This window comes from Takifugu rubripes, chromosome 12, assembly GCF_901000725.2.
Source record: "Takifugu rubripes chromosome 12, fTakRub1.2, whole genome shotgun sequence".
NCBI lineage: Eukaryota > Metazoa > Chordata > Actinopteri > Tetraodontiformes > Tetraodontidae > Takifugu > Takifugu rubripes.
Window position 1 is genome coordinate 4458383 of NC_042296.1, and position 16552 is coordinate 4474934.

The 16552-nt window shown below is 48.0% G+C and overlaps 1 protein-coding gene across 16 annotated transcripts in view; it reads left to right on the forward strand.

Moving 5' to 3' along the window:
- adgrb2 (adhesion G protein-coupled receptor B2) overlaps window positions 1-16552 on the forward strand; it is a 138936-nt gene that overhangs the window by 86840 nt on the left and 35544 nt on the right. For all 16 annotated transcript variants that reach the window (XR_003890203.1, XM_029844778.1, XM_029844780.1 and 13 more), the window contains 4 exons: window positions 924-1011; window positions 1838-1940; window positions 5134-5177; window positions 13683-13809. Coding sequence is in view for 15 of the 16 variants with exons in the window: in XM_029844778.1 (XP_029700638.1) it covers window positions 924-1011; window positions 1838-1940; window positions 5134-5177; window positions 13683-13809 (362 nt within the window). In the remaining variant the exon portion in view is untranslated. The remainder of the gene's footprint in view (window positions 1-923; window positions 1012-1837; window positions 1941-5133; window positions 5178-13682; window positions 13810-16552) is intronic.

Genomic DNA, 16552 nt, shown 5'->3' on the forward strand with positions numbered 1-16552 from the left:
CCACTCATTTGCATGCTTTACGCCGGGACTGTCCAATTAGGGGCCAGCACACATAGGGGCCAGCACACCGCCCCGCACACATTTCGTGCCGAATTTCGTCCTATTTTTGCCCACCGCATTGTCTCGTAATGGGCCCAGTTGTTTTTGCCTCTGCTTCATGCTGTACTTCTCTGACCTCCATTAGCATCTCTCTGAGTGCTACAGGCTGACTTTGGATAAGTCACCTGATCTGCCCCCCTTCCTCCCCTGCTGGTCTTTGCGGAAGCTCCTCCATCACAACTTCCCAGCACAAAAGGGCAGAGCAGGGAGTGGCACCTCTCAGAGGCGGCTCTTCCTCTCTCATTTCTCTTCTGCTACCCCGCCCCCCATCCCTCGCTTGAGACTGTCTGACATTTGCGGAGGGATGGTTTATCTCCTCGGGAGCCCCTGCTCTTTTTCGAGGCGGAACACTGACAGGAGTGGAGAGCAGGCAGGGGGATTGTTGTAAGGGGGGGCCACTGAAAAGGGTGAAAAGTTGAAAAATGAGGCTTGAGAATTGCGACACAACAGCAAAAAGGAAAGCAGCATGGGGAGCAGGAAGGACAGAGTAATTACCTGTTCAAGAGCTCTATGATAATGAAGTGGAAATTATCTTGATTATTTTTTATCAGATTTTTCGGTATTTGCTTGTTAATACACACATCGTTTTCACGTTCCATTGAATTACTTCCCCCACCTGTAGGGGGCGCAGGTCTGTGGTTTCTATCTGCAGTTTAAAACTTGGAATTGCTGGTGGATGTGTGGATAACTGCTCATTTACTTAAAGAGAAAGTCAAAAGACTGATCCTGGTTATCAGAAGTGTCATTTGATATTCATGCAGTGACATAAAGATTTCATTTCCTCGTCCTTTCTTTCATCAGTCGTGTCTTTATCTGTGTTTCAGAAGCTGAAGCCGAGTCGGAGTCGACCATGCATTATGTCATTGGGGCTATTCTGTACAGGACGTTGGGCCTCATCTTACCGGCACCAAAGTGAGTACATGCAGCATAAACCCCAGTCTAATAATTCATAACTTCCAGCAGTTTAACAATATTCATTCCATGTTCCATGTCCCTACATTTTCTACCAGTCTCTTCAACCACCTTGCATCCCCCCAAGTCAGATTTTATATATTTTTCCATCTTTGCTATCTTTCTATTCCTGTTTCCTCTCTTACTCAGTTTGTTGTCTATGTTTAATTCCAGCCTCCTTTTCTCCATCTGGCTCCTCTTTTAAAGTGTCTCATCCTTCCACTTCTGCCTAGTTTTCTGACAAATGTCTCGAGCACATTTCCCCGGATGTCTTCCCTCTTTCTTGTACCTCTTTAGTGTATTTTTGGAACCCTACACTGGGGTTTAGAAGTGTATGGGCTTAATTGGTCTGGAACTAGCGAGGAACTTGCAGAAATAAAAGTTATGTGGGCAACTGAAAAATTTAAGGCCATATTTAGATGGTCCCTTTGCTGCCCATAAGCCCGGTAAGGCCGGTGCTCATGATTGTGGATGGAAAGCCGCCCTCCTCGAACCTTTGCTGAATGCTAATAGGTGCTGTGTTCTTGCTAATCTTTGACTGACTTTGTTACATCCTCATTAACTTTGTGTTGACATCATTTCATTATTCATCCATGCATTTGTGTTTCTTTTAAATTCATTCTCAGAATCCATTAACAGTCTGCCGGGGCTGTGGATCTTTCTCTGACTGTTAATGGATATATTTGACCAGCAGCAGAAAGGGAGCAACAGTGACATGTTTTTATTTAGTCATAAAGCTAATTCTGTGTGTGTGTGTGTGTGTGTGTGTGTGTGTGTGTGTGTGCAGTGCCCCTGCGGTGATAAACTCTAAAATCCTGACTGTGACAGTGCGGCCAGAACCACAGCCCAGCGAGCCGATGGTGGTGGTGGAGCTTTCACCGCTCATTAATGTAAGTAAAGAAAAAAAGGGCAGCATCCATTCTTTCATTTAAAGGGCCAAGGAGAGACAGTGTCGCTCAGCGCCGACATTCCACGAGCAATATCAAAGTGCATTATGTGCAATGCAAATGAAAAAGAATCAGCGTGACGCAGGGGTTTACAGTTTTCATTAGCTGCTTGAATATTGAACGAGCTTTAGCCAAGCAGGCATATTTGTTTAAGCTTTAAAGGATTCCCTGTCTCCCAGCTGACCCATGTCTCCTGGTTTCGGTGGAAATAGAATCTGCTGCATGCTGTAAAGTGCCGTTGTGCACTCACTGAATTGCCTGAGTAAATGTAAACCTTTTTGACTTACTCATATCGCTCTGTCTCCTGGTGCCTATTCAGTTTATATAACAATGGAGTGTGTTCTTATAAATGACTCACGTCTTCAGCGTGGAGGGCCTGCTGCAAGTTTAATAAAAGCCTTCTGGAGTGACCTCCCTAAGATGCTTCTTTTATTAGCCTTTCTTCTTTTTAAGGGCAGCCGCAAGTATTGGGAATATTTAACAGTTCTCTTGAGATGGTGTACACACCGTCTGACAGACAGACTCACACCTTAATTAATCAAATCAGCCCGTTGGCACCATTGGCCAGGACTGTTTATCCGGTAGCTTCTATTACACTCTCCTGCTTTTAAACACGTACTCACAACATAATTATGATATTTCTATAGTACTTAGTTAACTATCTTCCAGTTTTTGCCTTAATGATGTCGTAATTCTCTAATTTCCAACTCCAGCCTGCTTTCGAACACATATGTTAAGATTATTTGATTTAGAGCTTCCTTGATAAGAATATTCCAGGCTATTTCAGGACATCTGTAAAACAGAAATGATCATTTCCAAACATTTATTTTTCAAGGATTTGATTGGAGAAGAGAGGGAAGGGAGTCAAATTCAGGTCGAAACCTTGCAAAGACACCGAACATTTCTCAAATGTAACGCACCATCCATAAAATGGTGGATTTAAAAAAAAAAAAATGAAATGCAAAACTAAAATCTACCAACAGCAGGATATAGTGCAGGTTGATTTCCTCGACAAGTCCCTTGTTGTTTGGCCTCCACACCCGGAGGTGGCGCATGTCAACTGGACGTAAATGCTCCAAAATAAGCAGGCCTTGATGTATGAAGAGCATCAGCCACCGAGTGAGATTTAGTGACTGGTGGTTCCATCCTGCTCATTTCTGGAGTTTGGTTAATGTATTTTCCAAAACTAACAACTATTTACTTCCCTTGGTTCAATGGCTGATCCTCATCATAGACCTACGTCTTAGTTTTTGTCACCGGGGAGGCCAAACGAACACTCTGCCATTTGTTTTTCAATCATAGATATTGGTTTTACATTTAATTAAAAAAAAACGGTCATTCATTTGTGAATGGCGTTTTATATTTGAAAAGCAGACCTTGGGATGGATTTAAGTCCATAAAAAACAACTAAAGCATAATCCAGCTAGTTGCAGCTGTACTTGGAAGAAAATGGAAAAAAGAATCCTTTGGTGTGTTTCTATGATGATAGCTACCTTCAGAAATGAGAGAGGCCAAAGGGGCAGAAAGGTAACAGCAGAGGATGAAAGTGTTATAATCAGCTCGATCCCAATAATGGAATAAAAGTTGGTGTTATTCTTTGCCAGGTTTGTCTGCTCCTCTCCACTGTTGACAACAGCTGTTGTCACGGAAACATACTCTTCTACACGGGCCGTTCCTTCTCGATCCTCGTCCAGTTTAGCATTAGCTTCATCTACGTTAACCATGAACGCACAAACCTGTTTTTTTCATCCTCTGCTGTTACATAAGCTTCGGCCTGCGGCTTCCTGCGACCCTCCCCCCCCCCCATTCCCCCCTTCCCCAGCGTTATTTCTGACAGAAGAGAGGACTGATGAAAATGCTGTGGCAGATCTTTAAATGTAGATTTAAATCCACTTAAACGTCTCAGAACATCGATTAAAAAACATATACACCACCGAAAATACGGCCTCATTTGCATTCACCTCCCAAGAGCAGTGGGTCGGTCCAGACCAGATCTCTGGAGAGCTTTAAAAAAGCAGAGCTGTTTAGGTAACTAGTGTTGCTCCTCCGGGAGCGGCATCAGTCAGCAGCATCTGTCATTTGGCTACGCGGTGATGCTAAGGAGACGGGGCATTTTGTGGGAGCGCCTCTGCGTCACCCTCGCCGCCCTGCACGTGAGGCGGGAGCGTCTGCATCAGCATCACTCTCACGCGCTGCAAATCCAATTTACTCACAGGTGACGGAGCCCATCGGCTGAGCGCCAGGGCTGCTGTAACCCCCGCTACCATAAGGGGGAGCTCAAAGGCAGAGCGCTCAGTGCAGTGCTCAGCAAGGGGTGGGGGTGTGGATGAGTGTGTGTGTGTGTGTGTGTGTGGGGGGGGGGGGGTTCCTACTGTAAAGAGATCAGTGGAGAAATAGGTCCATTTTCTCCTACATTACCACAAAGGAAGAATGACACCTCTATTGTGTGTCTCAGACTTTAATAAAAGGGCTGCTCTTTCCTCCTCCATTAAGGACCCAGGGAGTGTTGGCCGGGTCCTCCTTTTAGACCCGCCTGCTGATCTCAGACCAGACACACACCTTAAATGGCGGCGGCCAGAAGGTTTGATCCCAACCAGTTCCCCCTGAAACCCCGCACAGACCCTGAAAGCTGCACCGTGCAGGGTTGAAAGGACACGGGCGACTTTTCTTTTCTAAAGGGATCGATGTGCGGATCGATGCGGATCCCCAGCGAGCCACGTTGAATCGGTTAATGACATTGATGATGACTCCATCCGTGGATGAAGACGTGGCCAGGCCTCTCTGGCCAGTGCGCCTGGCTGACTCTGCCCTGCGTATTTGAATCCGCCCCCCCTCCCTCTGTGGTCGGTCTTGGAATCCCGGCGTGATCTCGCCGTCCTTGAAAAGGCTTTCCTTCTCCCTTTGTCTTCCAGCCCCGCCGCGCCATTCCTCACGCGGGCTTTGGCAGCGGCAGCCATTTGCCATCCAACAATGACTCCGTCTCCCTCCCGTCATCCATCTCCATCCCTCTCTTTCATTGTCTGTTTACTTCTCTCCATCAGTCCGTGCAGCATCACTCTTTCCACCATCTTCCTCCTCCCTGACTCGTCCTGGCGGCTGGCAATAACAGCTTTTCTCCCCCCCCCCTGTCTTCCAGGGTACATCAGATCCTCAGTGCGTTGTCTGGGACTACGGCAACCCGTAAGTTATTCTACATCTTTTCTGGTGCGTGTGTGTGCGTGAGTGTCGACTGCGCTTCCTGTTTGCTGTTTGTCTTGCACGCGCTGGTTCCCAGTCAGACTTTATTAATGGACTGAAAGCAGCCTGATGAATATTAGCACGCTAGCGTTACGTATATCAGCCCCGGGGGCAAACACCATCCACTCATCTCTCCCTCTGCTAGTGTTCCTTATGGGCTCGGTACCTTTTGTTTAAATCATGCGAGAGCTTAAATGTGCAGCTCTGTCACGCTCTGGACTTTGGGACACAAACGATGGGGGTCGCACCGAGCGGTGAGGCGCAGCTTTAGCGTGCACCACTCAGTCATCGATGCCAACGGCATTTGGGCTACTTACTGGAAACCAGCACCATTGATCTGGCTGTTTTAACTATTAACCCACATAGAGCAAACTCCTGTGCGTCGATACGAGTTCCGATTGGTGTGGAGCCATTACAGCAGAGCTGGGTTCCAGGTCACGGACCGATTTCATGTGACCAGCCAATTTCCTCCGATGGCCCACATTTTCAAAGCTGGTCTATCTGCATCGATATTGCAGCAATTCTGGATTCTTTCGGCGGTTTCTCTGATTCTCTCTGATCCTGCCACTTTATGATTTAAGGTGGCTCAGTCAAAATTAGCGCTGTATCCCATCTTTAGGGTATTTTGTAAGCAGTTTGGCTCCTTTTTGTGATATTTTTCTGGTTCTTTTCTCCATAGCCATGCTGCTTGAGCCTGCAGAGGTCAAAGTTCAGCGTAGAAGAGTATCTTCACAAAGGCTTTTTTTATCCTACACTTGTCTGTGAGACATAAAAAGAGCTGTTAGCATTTTTAGCATCTGAAGATCACTTTCTGAGGCTTTATTATCCAGCAGAGGAAGCACTCAGCATAGCTGCACACGCAGAGAGAATAAGTCATTCTACATTTTCAAACCAGCTCCTTTCTATCAAAGTGGGAGACGAACAAAGCGCGGCAAAGCTAATTAGCTAGCCAGGAAGATTACAGTTGCAGTTAAATTAAATTGCAGATAATACAAGGGCATCAAGCCAAACTGACTATAAAGTGGCAACGTGGCATCAGGATCCTGGCAGGAACGTAGCAGAACCGCTAGGAATCTGGACAAAAAGTATTTTTATATGTAAACAAAATGGATGAGATCAAAACTCGAGACTTTGGTGGTTTGACTTGTGGAGAAACAGACCCGACAGGTCAGACGCATCCGTTCCTGAAGCATGAATTACCAAGAGAGCGGCTGCTGAGCTGATCCAGCTTTGAGGCACGTGTAGGTCTACCATCGCCCTCAGGTTATTAAAATATGTTTTACCAGCCCCACAGACGCTCCTGAAGGGTTGAAGCTGCTCGGCCCAGCAAACCGACGCACCACGTCGACGCAGTTAGAGAGGAATCTGAATGAATTTGCCATGTTCTTGTCACGTCTAAGTAAAAGATTCCTGCCTCAGCGTTTAGAGCCGGACGGCCAGCAGCTATCTGGGAAGGGAAAAAAAAGAAAGCTAGCTGCAGGACCTCACCTGCTGCAGCCTGGCTGCCTCTGACGCAGCCCATCGCCAGGCTTCGAGGGATGTCGGGGATGTCTGGATAGAGGCACGGAGGAATTTTAATTGTTATAAATGCACATGTGGGTAATATCCTCCAGTGAGGAGATTAGGGAAGTAGAGGAAGCACAAATCTGTTCCAGCGGTATCTCTGCTCATCCTCCTCCTCTCCCGGCTCGCCAAGTTAGCCGACAGTTTGTAGCAGTCGCGGTTTATCCCAGTATTTATACCAGAAAGCTTATTTATTTATTTTGCCCCTAACAGGCCCATATGTTGGCACCATCTGCCCACCCAAAATGCTGCGCGCACCATCCTCCCTCCCTCCCTGTCCACCTCTACATGCGCGTTTCCTCGTTTATTTTCCACGGTTAGCCCAACGAACCGCGGGCGGCAGCCGAAACTCCGAACTCAGAGGTTGCGACCGTTTTCTTGTTTGTTGTTTTTTTGTTTTATTTTTCAAAAGTGAAATCTTCATCTCGCCTTCATCGGCCTTGAGTTTTCTGCATTTTACTCTAGGCCCCCCTCCCCAATTCTCTCTCTCCCCACGCTGAGAATCATGAGCATGACAGCTGTTGGGCGTCTTGCGCGGCGGCTAACCTTGCCCCTGGTGTCCCTGCGCTTTGACCCTCGCTCCACTCTGATCGCGTTATGATTGGAACGCGGCGGCTACGTTAGCCTTCCTCACACCGCCGATAGCTTCAGCGCTACAGACGCCCTTTCCTTCATTACATACGTGATGTGCAATACCTGACATACGGCTACGCATCACTTGCATATTTCCAATGAGCATAAAAGCTATGTCTATACATTATAGATGTGACTCTAAAGCAGGCTTTTAAATACGATCCAGTATTTACAGAGAAATGTATTAAACACGCTGTGGATGGATGGATGGCGCTAAGCTTGTGATGGGCTGAGAGTCAACTTAATCCCATTTCTAATCCCTAGTGGTTTTAAGCTTGATCGGAGATCAGTGGTTAAAGACCACAGCACCCTATGCCGTTGCCATGGAGTAATAGCGTCCTGATGTGTAGCACACCTTGCCCAGTCTGACACTGGCGGGTTAAAGCTCGCTCTGTCCGGGACCGATCCTCCGTCACCGCTAGCCTTCGGGGTCGGGCACGTCCCATCACCTCCAACGTAGGGAGACACCGACGACCGCTAACCTGGAGTCACATCGGGCCAGGATGATTTCAGCCCACAGCAGGAATCCTCTTTTTCTATTCTGAGCGGTGAAAACTGGAGCTGCCGGTTGCGCCTGTACAAAATTCAAGTACATCACATAAATAGATGCTGCACTCCTCCTACTGAAAGGCTTTAGGTAGCAACGCTGTGCTAATCCGCAACAAAGGAAGGCTTTGTTCACCTGGATTAGTGCGATACAGACTTGCGTCTATTAACACGAGAGAAGCTCTGGATGTAAGTTTCCGAGAGTTACAGCACAGTTGTGCTTCTTTCTAACGGCTGCGTGAGACATGTGGTCGGGGAAGCTAAAGGGTATTAGCACGGGTTCTGTTGGTCTTTATTTGGCTTGACCACGCCAACATACCAGCGCTCAGGCGAACGCTCTTCATCTTGGCGGTTATATCCTTTTAATTTTCTCTTCATCTCATCCGTTGCCATGGAAACCGCCGGACCGGAAAGATTTAAGCTATCGATTTCCTCAGCGATGTCATGCACCTCCCAAAGTCTGACAGAGAGAATGCTGTGGATTCCAGTCGGTCACGTCACTGCCAGAGAAGCAGTGTGATTTTTAATCATCTGTTTCCCAAACTCGAATAACAAACGCAAACCAGTAGCATTAGCGTGCTAACCGCCGTCATCGTTTCCTTCGGCTTGAAATATTTAAACATTTTAAAACAGGCGCAGATTTGGACCTAATCAATTCAGAATCATGCTATCAATTGAAAGGGGTTGCTATATTTAGCACTTTCCAGAATTTCTGTGGATTTCCTCATCTTCCCCTGATGACAGGAGTACACGCGCACTGACACACTCCACGGTGCAACCAGCAGGAGGAGGGGGGGTGTTGGCGGAGGGCTGATTGGGCTTGCTCTACTTTTCCATCTGACAGAACAGAAGGGATCAAGACTGTGTCAAACATCCAGTCGGTGCGTTAAGAGGGAGCCGGCCAGTGGAGCTTACGCAGGCTCTGACTCCGTCCGACTTCCGATGCAGCCAGGCTCTTAGCTTGTTTTCCCCAGCTGTCACAACTGTGTCAGGGAGAGCGCTAACTTGCTAGTTTGATTCTCTAATGCTCTGATTTTTATTGAGGCCACTGTCACGTTTGCCGATCCCAAGCGTAGCCTAAATTTTATTTTAGCTCCGGGACCTCGATGGACGCGGGCTGCTTCCTGTTTTGAGTGGCAGGGTGGTGTCAACGTTGGGATCACTTCGAAAGCTTTTGTTTTATCGATCGTGCCGTCATGTGAACAGTGGGTGTGGAGCCAAGCGGAGCATCCGAACCCGAGTTAGCCTTTAAACCTGATCCTTTTGGACATTGTTGAAGATGATTTTCGCCATTTGTAGTGAGTGTAGAGAAAGAAGACTCGGAATACACAAAAGCAGAACTCTGGATTTTGAGGATCAGTAGGTAGGTAATAATTTAGCCCTTTTCCTTATCTGTCTGACACGGTTTGACGCTTCCAGGATTGTGTATGTAACAGACAACACACGTTAACCTATTTACTGGAGCATGTTTAGCGATAGTTTTTAATCCCAAATGGATCTCTGGCTGCTGTCTCTCAAGAGTAATTGGCTTTTACCTGCTTTTATGATGCTCAGAAAAGCTTTCAAACAGAGGCGGTCAATTTTTTTTTTTTCTGAAGATTTTTCTTCGAGACAGAAGTAACTGCAAATGCAATCTGAATTTTTAAATGATAGCATCGTTTAGCTCATCTCTGGTGTCTTCAATTAGGGCATTAACCTGCCTGTCGTCTCCCTGCACACGGTCTAACTTGCACACCAGGAAGAAAGCTAATCCCGGGAAAGAAGCTTAGAAATTAGCCGGTGCCCGTCCCAGGGAGCCGAACAGGGCGGAGGAGGTCAAAGGTGTCAGCGCTCTCCTCACACGAGAGACAGAGGAGCAAGTCGGGGTTTTGACGTGCCGGGAGAAGAACACGGAGGCCGTTGGGCTCGTGAATGTGAGCCGCACACGCACTTAAACGCCACGAGGAGCTCTGCGTAATCTGGCAGCATGTTCTCGCGGTCAAAAGATCGCTCATCCAAGGAGAGGCTTAGTCCCAACAGTCAATATCTGGGTCGCATCTTTCTTTTCTCCCTCCTCAGGGAGGCGGAAACGGCGTGCAACCATGATGACTGTGAACGTTCTCTACCGGGGTGCCCGCATCCGGTCCTTGAGGGGCCGCGGTCCAGCTGGGACCTCTGTCCTACCGGTACACTTGGAGAAAGCCTGTTTGGTAGCACAGAAAACCCGGCTGGCCTGAGGTCCTTGAGGACCGGATTTGGGCACCCCTGTTCAATAGTCTGCTGCGGGAAGGTTGGGGGGGGTCCACATCGTGGAGATCCGCTTCAGCGGGTTTCAGCTGTAGCGAAGGGCCGACGCGCGCTGCCTCTCTGGTGGAGCCGTCACCCGTCAGCTGCTGTAAATATCATCCCAGGGACGTTTTCCCTCCTCATTTCTGCGGCATAACTCTGCCCGCCTGCGAGCTTTTAACGATTATTGTCTGTCCTTTGGACATCAGACGGAAAGTTACTGCCAGCAATTTACGCTCATGCACATTTCGGCGTTTATCACCGCTTGAATCCCACGGCAGCGGGGCACAAATGGCACCGTAGCTACGGCAACAAAGTCTGACTGGAGACACACATCAAAAAAATTGTGGAGGTGCTGAACTCTTTTGACCTTTGACCCCGGGATATCTGTGCAACAGTGTCAGCACGGGGCAGCTAATCTGAAGCTTTAGCGTCCTCCCATCTGTGGCGCCGTTTCCTACTGCCTCTCAAAGCAACACACAAAGACCATCAAACTTCCTGGAAGCCGCCGCCGCCGCCGTCCCTTTGAAGCGTCCTCCTCTAAAACACAAAAACTGACCCCATCTTTGCCAAACTTTTCCGCCCTTTTGTGCGAGAGAGTAATTTCTGTGTAATGAGGCTGCTTTCTTTAGTGAATTACCAGCTTTTGATCTCCGCCTGTGCGTGAAATTCTTTTGTCCTCCTTCAATGCTTTTGCCCATCTATCATTGCTGCCCTCATCTATCCTGCTTTTTATTCCGATTCCCTCGTTTCTGACCACTGATGTCTTGAACGTGATGCATGTTGCTCAGAAAGAAGAGATTAAAACAACTTTGATATGATCTGAAATGAGCTGCTAGCTTTAATCCCTTTTCCATCAATCGGACGCCATTAAAAATCAAAATTCCTCATGTAAGAAAGTGCTTTGCCGCTGTTGAACTCTTCAGATTTAGGCATTCAAAGCCTGTTTAACCTTTTTTTTTCCTTAATGGGATCCAACTGGCTTTTAAAGCTTTGCCCTTTCAGTGAAGGGACGCTGCCAATTTATCCTCAGTCGACATAAAAGGTCAATTTATGGTGTTTTTCCCGATGCATTTTTCCATTTTGGTTGCATTTACGACATTATTTTGCATATGAAAAGATGGGAAAATGGTCTCCTGTGGAGGTCGCCTGAGGAAAACCTCAACAGTGGGACTGTTTTTTTTTAAAACTTCCAGTCTGGAGCCTTTAATCCTTTTATTGATGGAAAACCATTCAATCCATACAAGATTTTCCCAGCGACATGTTGCAATGTCAGGAGAGCGGAACAGGAAACAGCTGCTGTTCCTGGCAATCGTTGCTGATCATGGTCAACGTTACAAAGAGGTTAGCATCAGGTTTATTTGTGTCTACATTTTGGCAACCAAAACATGCCAACTTTCCAAAGAAAGGGTTTTAAATCGATATTACCTGCAAAATCTGGATGCAGAGCATGATGCCATTAGCATTGTGTCATTACGCTCTTGTCCACATCTATGTCGATGTTAGCGGATATTTTTATCTATCAGATTAAAGGCGAAATGCTAACATGTCAGCTAAGCCTTCAAATAAGAGCAACATCCACAGCCTGCTTCCATTATCTTCTGTCCCAAGCTTCCAACTGGCTCTTTATCCCTCAACAATGTGAGGAATTAAACCCCGGATGTCAGACGAGGGTCGTGTTGGCTAACCTGAGGCTAAACTGTCGGTTCCCTCCCACCTCTGAGATGTGGCGCCCTAGAAGCCTTTAGCCCTAGAAGCTAGCTACCAGATGACGAATGAGCGAATGACACGACCGAGATTCAAACTCAACTCTCTGCGAGCACGTTAGCCAGTAAAAATGAAAAGGCGGCACGTGCGCGCCTACTTTCCCTTCTGGCTCACACGTCTCAGCCTGTCAGGCTTTGAATCCTTCTCTGATTCAAGGAGTTTGAAGCATCGCTGTGAAGATGATGATCATCAGGGCGCTTGTGCTCCGTCAACGACGCTCTAAATCCAACATCTTTTCCATCCAAGTGCACTCACGATCCCGCGTTAGCATCCCGCGAAGTGTCCGCCTTTCTAGAAAAACGATATCAGAATCGACGTTATTGAACTGTGGCATCACAAGAAGCTCCTGCTGTGTTTGAAATGTCACAACGGCGCCATAAAAAGACACCGGAGTGTTACAGCCGGTCAATAAAATACCGAGATTCCACCAGGCGAGAACATCTTCCAAAAATGGAGACTTAATTACACTTTCCCTTTTTTTCTCTTGTCGAGAGTATTTGTGGCCTTCAGCGGAGGTAATCGTCCTCACGCTAGAACTCTGGGCTGGAAACAAAACCAGATCCAGATCCTTTCAGATCCAGTCGATCTAGAACCGACGGCCCACCAAATCTTTGCTCCACCGCAGCTTCTTCTAGCACATATCCGTCTGGGAAGCAGTTTACCTCTATCTTTATTTCTCTAATTGTGTATAGGCTCTTAGATTCCGTTGCCATGGGGATCAAGTTTAGCTGTGACATGCGTGGGCGTCGCCAGGCCTGTTGGTCAATTAACTCGGAGCTCATAGGGAAGCTTTTCTTGTACACACTCGGCTTCGCCTCTGTTGCCGGCAGCTAGCGTTGCGACGCCGCAGGTCCAATTCCTGTTCCTTCACTCACTGGAACAGCTAAACGCAACCCTGCTTGAAATTGCACTCAGCTGCCGGAGCACCTCTGTTCCCGTCAAATGACTTTTTACCCTCTGGGGGCGAGATCTGAAAGTATCAGGGCTGCTAAATCATTAGCTTCTATAAAAAAGGCCATTATTTGATCCTTAAACCTATACCTTCCACTTCTATATCACTCAAAGCGGCTCGGAAGCTGCTAATGTTTCGGATAATGACCATATTTCTCTCTGGTGGCCCATTTTGCAGCATATTGGGGGTAAATGTGGGGTTAATGCGGAGTATGAGCTACAGGAGTAATCATTTCAATTAGGCCAGTATTGATCGACCTCCACATTCAACCTTCTGCTGGGGGGCATTTAAAGGGAAGTTTGAGGGGGGATTAGGGGTATAAAAAGGTGTGTGGGGGGGGGTGATATGGGGCAGTGGGGGAAGCCTCTATTGAGTGCGATTCTGGCCAAATCTACAGCACATTCAGTGCTGAATTATCTGCATCAAGCGTTGAAATTGCTCGTTTTCCTTGAGGGTTATTTTTTTAAGGTCAACGAGAAGAAAATAACTTTAAGGAAAAGTAAGAAAATAAATGTTTAAGGTGCTGAGCACGGAGAGCGGCTTAAGTGCCGGTGGCACCGGTGGCTAATTGCGGCCCTGTTAACCAACCTGTAATGTTACCTTCTGCATGCAGAGTGTGTGTGAGTGTGTGTTTCTTAAAACCACCTGCGTTCTCCAACACTCCACATTTTGGCCACCGTACCGCCGTCGCTCACCTCTCTCATGTTTCTCCCCACCTCCAGGGAAGCTGGCGCGGAGAACTGGGGCACCGAAGGCTGCCAAACCCTCGCGTCAACCACCGTCCACACCAAATGCCTGTGCAGCCGGATCTCCACGTACTCTGTGTTAGCGCAGCAAGCTAAAGACCCGGTGAGTGGCTGACGCACATGACCGTGTATGCTGTTTGTCTTGGGGGGGGGGGGGGGGGCGGAGAAGCTGGGGCCAGGTTAGTAGACTGATGGGAACAATGGGAATGGTTCAATAGTGGCGCGTAAAGCTCTCGTTTACTCTGGTGCGATCTCAGTCTGCACAGCTAACGAGGCAAACGGCGCCGGCTCCAGCCGCGGCACGCGTCCGCCCTTGTCCTGAGACGCTGTCACAACGCTAAAAATAGGTTGTAGGGAAAAGTGCTGCTGCGTGATTAAAGAGCGCAGAGGAAGAATCGACCGCGTGCGTGTGGGGCTGTTGCCCATGGCAGCTAATTACAAATAGCTCACCTGACTTCCTGCGAGGGTTGGACAACATGCCCGTCGCCGTGATGACCACCGTCTCGGCTGAAATACTTCAGTCATGCTTCCCGCATCACTGTCACATTCCCAGACCTTCCTGAAACCAATTAAGGGCGCCATCTCTCCTTCTTGGTTCCGAACTCTCCTCAGTGGGCTCGCACCCCCTTATAGCCACCCAGCGGTGGCTCTGAGGTTTAAATTTGCCCGTCCATATATCAAAACTCCGTGCGTTTAGTGAGTCGAGAATCTTCCATCTTCCAGAATGTTTCAAAGGGATATTGACTGGCGGAGGACAGCAAACAGGAAATAAGACAACCTGGTCTGAGTTGGCGCTGAAACAAAGGAAGAGAGCAACATATTGGAGAAATGTGCATTAAGCAGTGATGCGGTAACCACCCCTGCAGCAGAGATAAAGAGCGGTGGGCCCGCGTGGACATCTATCCCCAGCTAACCTTTTAGAGCTAAAACATTGCTTCCATGCAGCACTTAAAGCTTCTCATTAGAGCTTTAAAAGGCATTACTGTAACGAATGTCTCCTGCATACGTGCTGCGTTAACTATAGAGGGATTCATCTTCACTAAGTGGTCTGCTGTTGTGCTTTGGTTATGAATTTTTCCGCTCACCTTCTGCTGACTTATTCTACCGAAATGCAATTTTTAGTCACGTTCCTGTGAAAAGAGCGCACGAGACTAAAATAAATTCCGAGGTGTTCATTTGCTTCAGCTTCCAGTTTTGATGTTTCCTCTTGTAATGTTTAGCTACACACTGGGTTTTTTTTGTCCTGTTTTGTTTGTCTGGATTGTTTATCATCTGTTTAGCCTCGGGATAGTATTATTAACACATACATTAGCCTGTTTGCTAGCACCGCTATGCTCACAGCCCTGCTGATCGATCCCTGAAAAGTCTTGATGAATTAATTCAGAAGAGAATATAAACAATATTTAATGCTTCGGATTTGATCATCATGGATCCTGCTTCTGCTCTAGCTAGCTCGAGCATTCAAATCTGCTGAGAATGCTAAAATGTGCGTAGCCCGTAGCGACGACTGGACAGCTAATTTGAATTTCAGAGGCCTGTGGTGTCAGAGGAAGTCGACGCTGGCCGGCTGAATAATACAAAGCAGCTTCCGGTCCTGGCAGGCCGCACCACCTCCTCACCTTTGTTCTGGCGTAATGAGGGTCAACGTGGGTGGTGGCCTTGGGCTAGCATAACACATAACTCATTATTTATATCATTCATTATAGTCCCTCAAAGCTTGAATTTCTTTACAGGGGGTCTAAACCCATTATAGAACTCAAGGGAAACATCCATTAACATCATATGGAAAAACGCCGGATGCGATCTATGAATGGACAGATCTGGTCCCGTGATTCCTTTTTCCGACCGGGCCCTATTGTCATCCCTGTTCAGTGAAAGAGGAACAAGAGGGGGGAAATCCATTGACTTTTCCGACACAGTGAAGAGTGCGCTTAGTCATTAGCCGCCGTTCTTCAGCTCCCAGTACCACCATTAAATCCGCTCCTGAGTGCCAGGAGCTCCGGGTCGGCCTGTTGATGCGCTCAGTCAGACCTGCTGAGTGCACTTTAGCTTTAGGGTTCTCCACAGTTGGATTTTTCCCATCCGGTGGAGGCCAGATTGTTTGGAGAGGAGGAAAACCAAGCGCTGCAGATTCTGTTTTTGAGCTCGGCAAGCATCCTCCTGGGTGCGCGCACGTACCTGCCACACGCTCATGTGCTGCGAGATCGCCAGAGCAAAGCTTAGCATCGGGCAGAGCGACTCTGACAGCTTATCCCCGGCCGCAGCACCAGGGACCGGGGGGAGGGGGTGGGGGGGTCGGATTAACCTCCATGTTTAATAGAAAAGGGAGGGATGGGAGGGAAGAGATGGGGGGATTTAAAAACAGTGCTGCCATTACAGGGCGAGGGATAGCGGATAATCCTGTTTATTTCTATAACAGCTGAGATCTCCGCGTGCGCGGCAGCTGGGCGTGCGAACACCCCGCGCACGTCCTCAGAGCGACCTTTATGGAACCGTGAACACAGAGTCTCACTCCTCAGGATGCCAATTCTCTGTCTGCGTCCGTCTTTCCGCTCCCGACGGCTCAAGGAAGCGTGAAAGCGACAGTGTGCAGCTTCCGGATGCTCTATTGATAGGCTAATCCAAATATCCGGCAGTCGCTCCCGATTGAGTTTAACTTCCATGGATCCACTTGTTGGAACATCAGTTGTCCTGCTCAGAGGCCAGCCCGACGGCGGAGGGAAGGGGCGTCCGAGGGTTTTGACAAGGTTTTCGCTGTCGTCGCACCTTTGGGAGCTGATGTGAATCCCAAAACCGTCCTTGTTCCTATTGGATTTGGGTTTCGGAGCATTTGACTGGAAGAAACA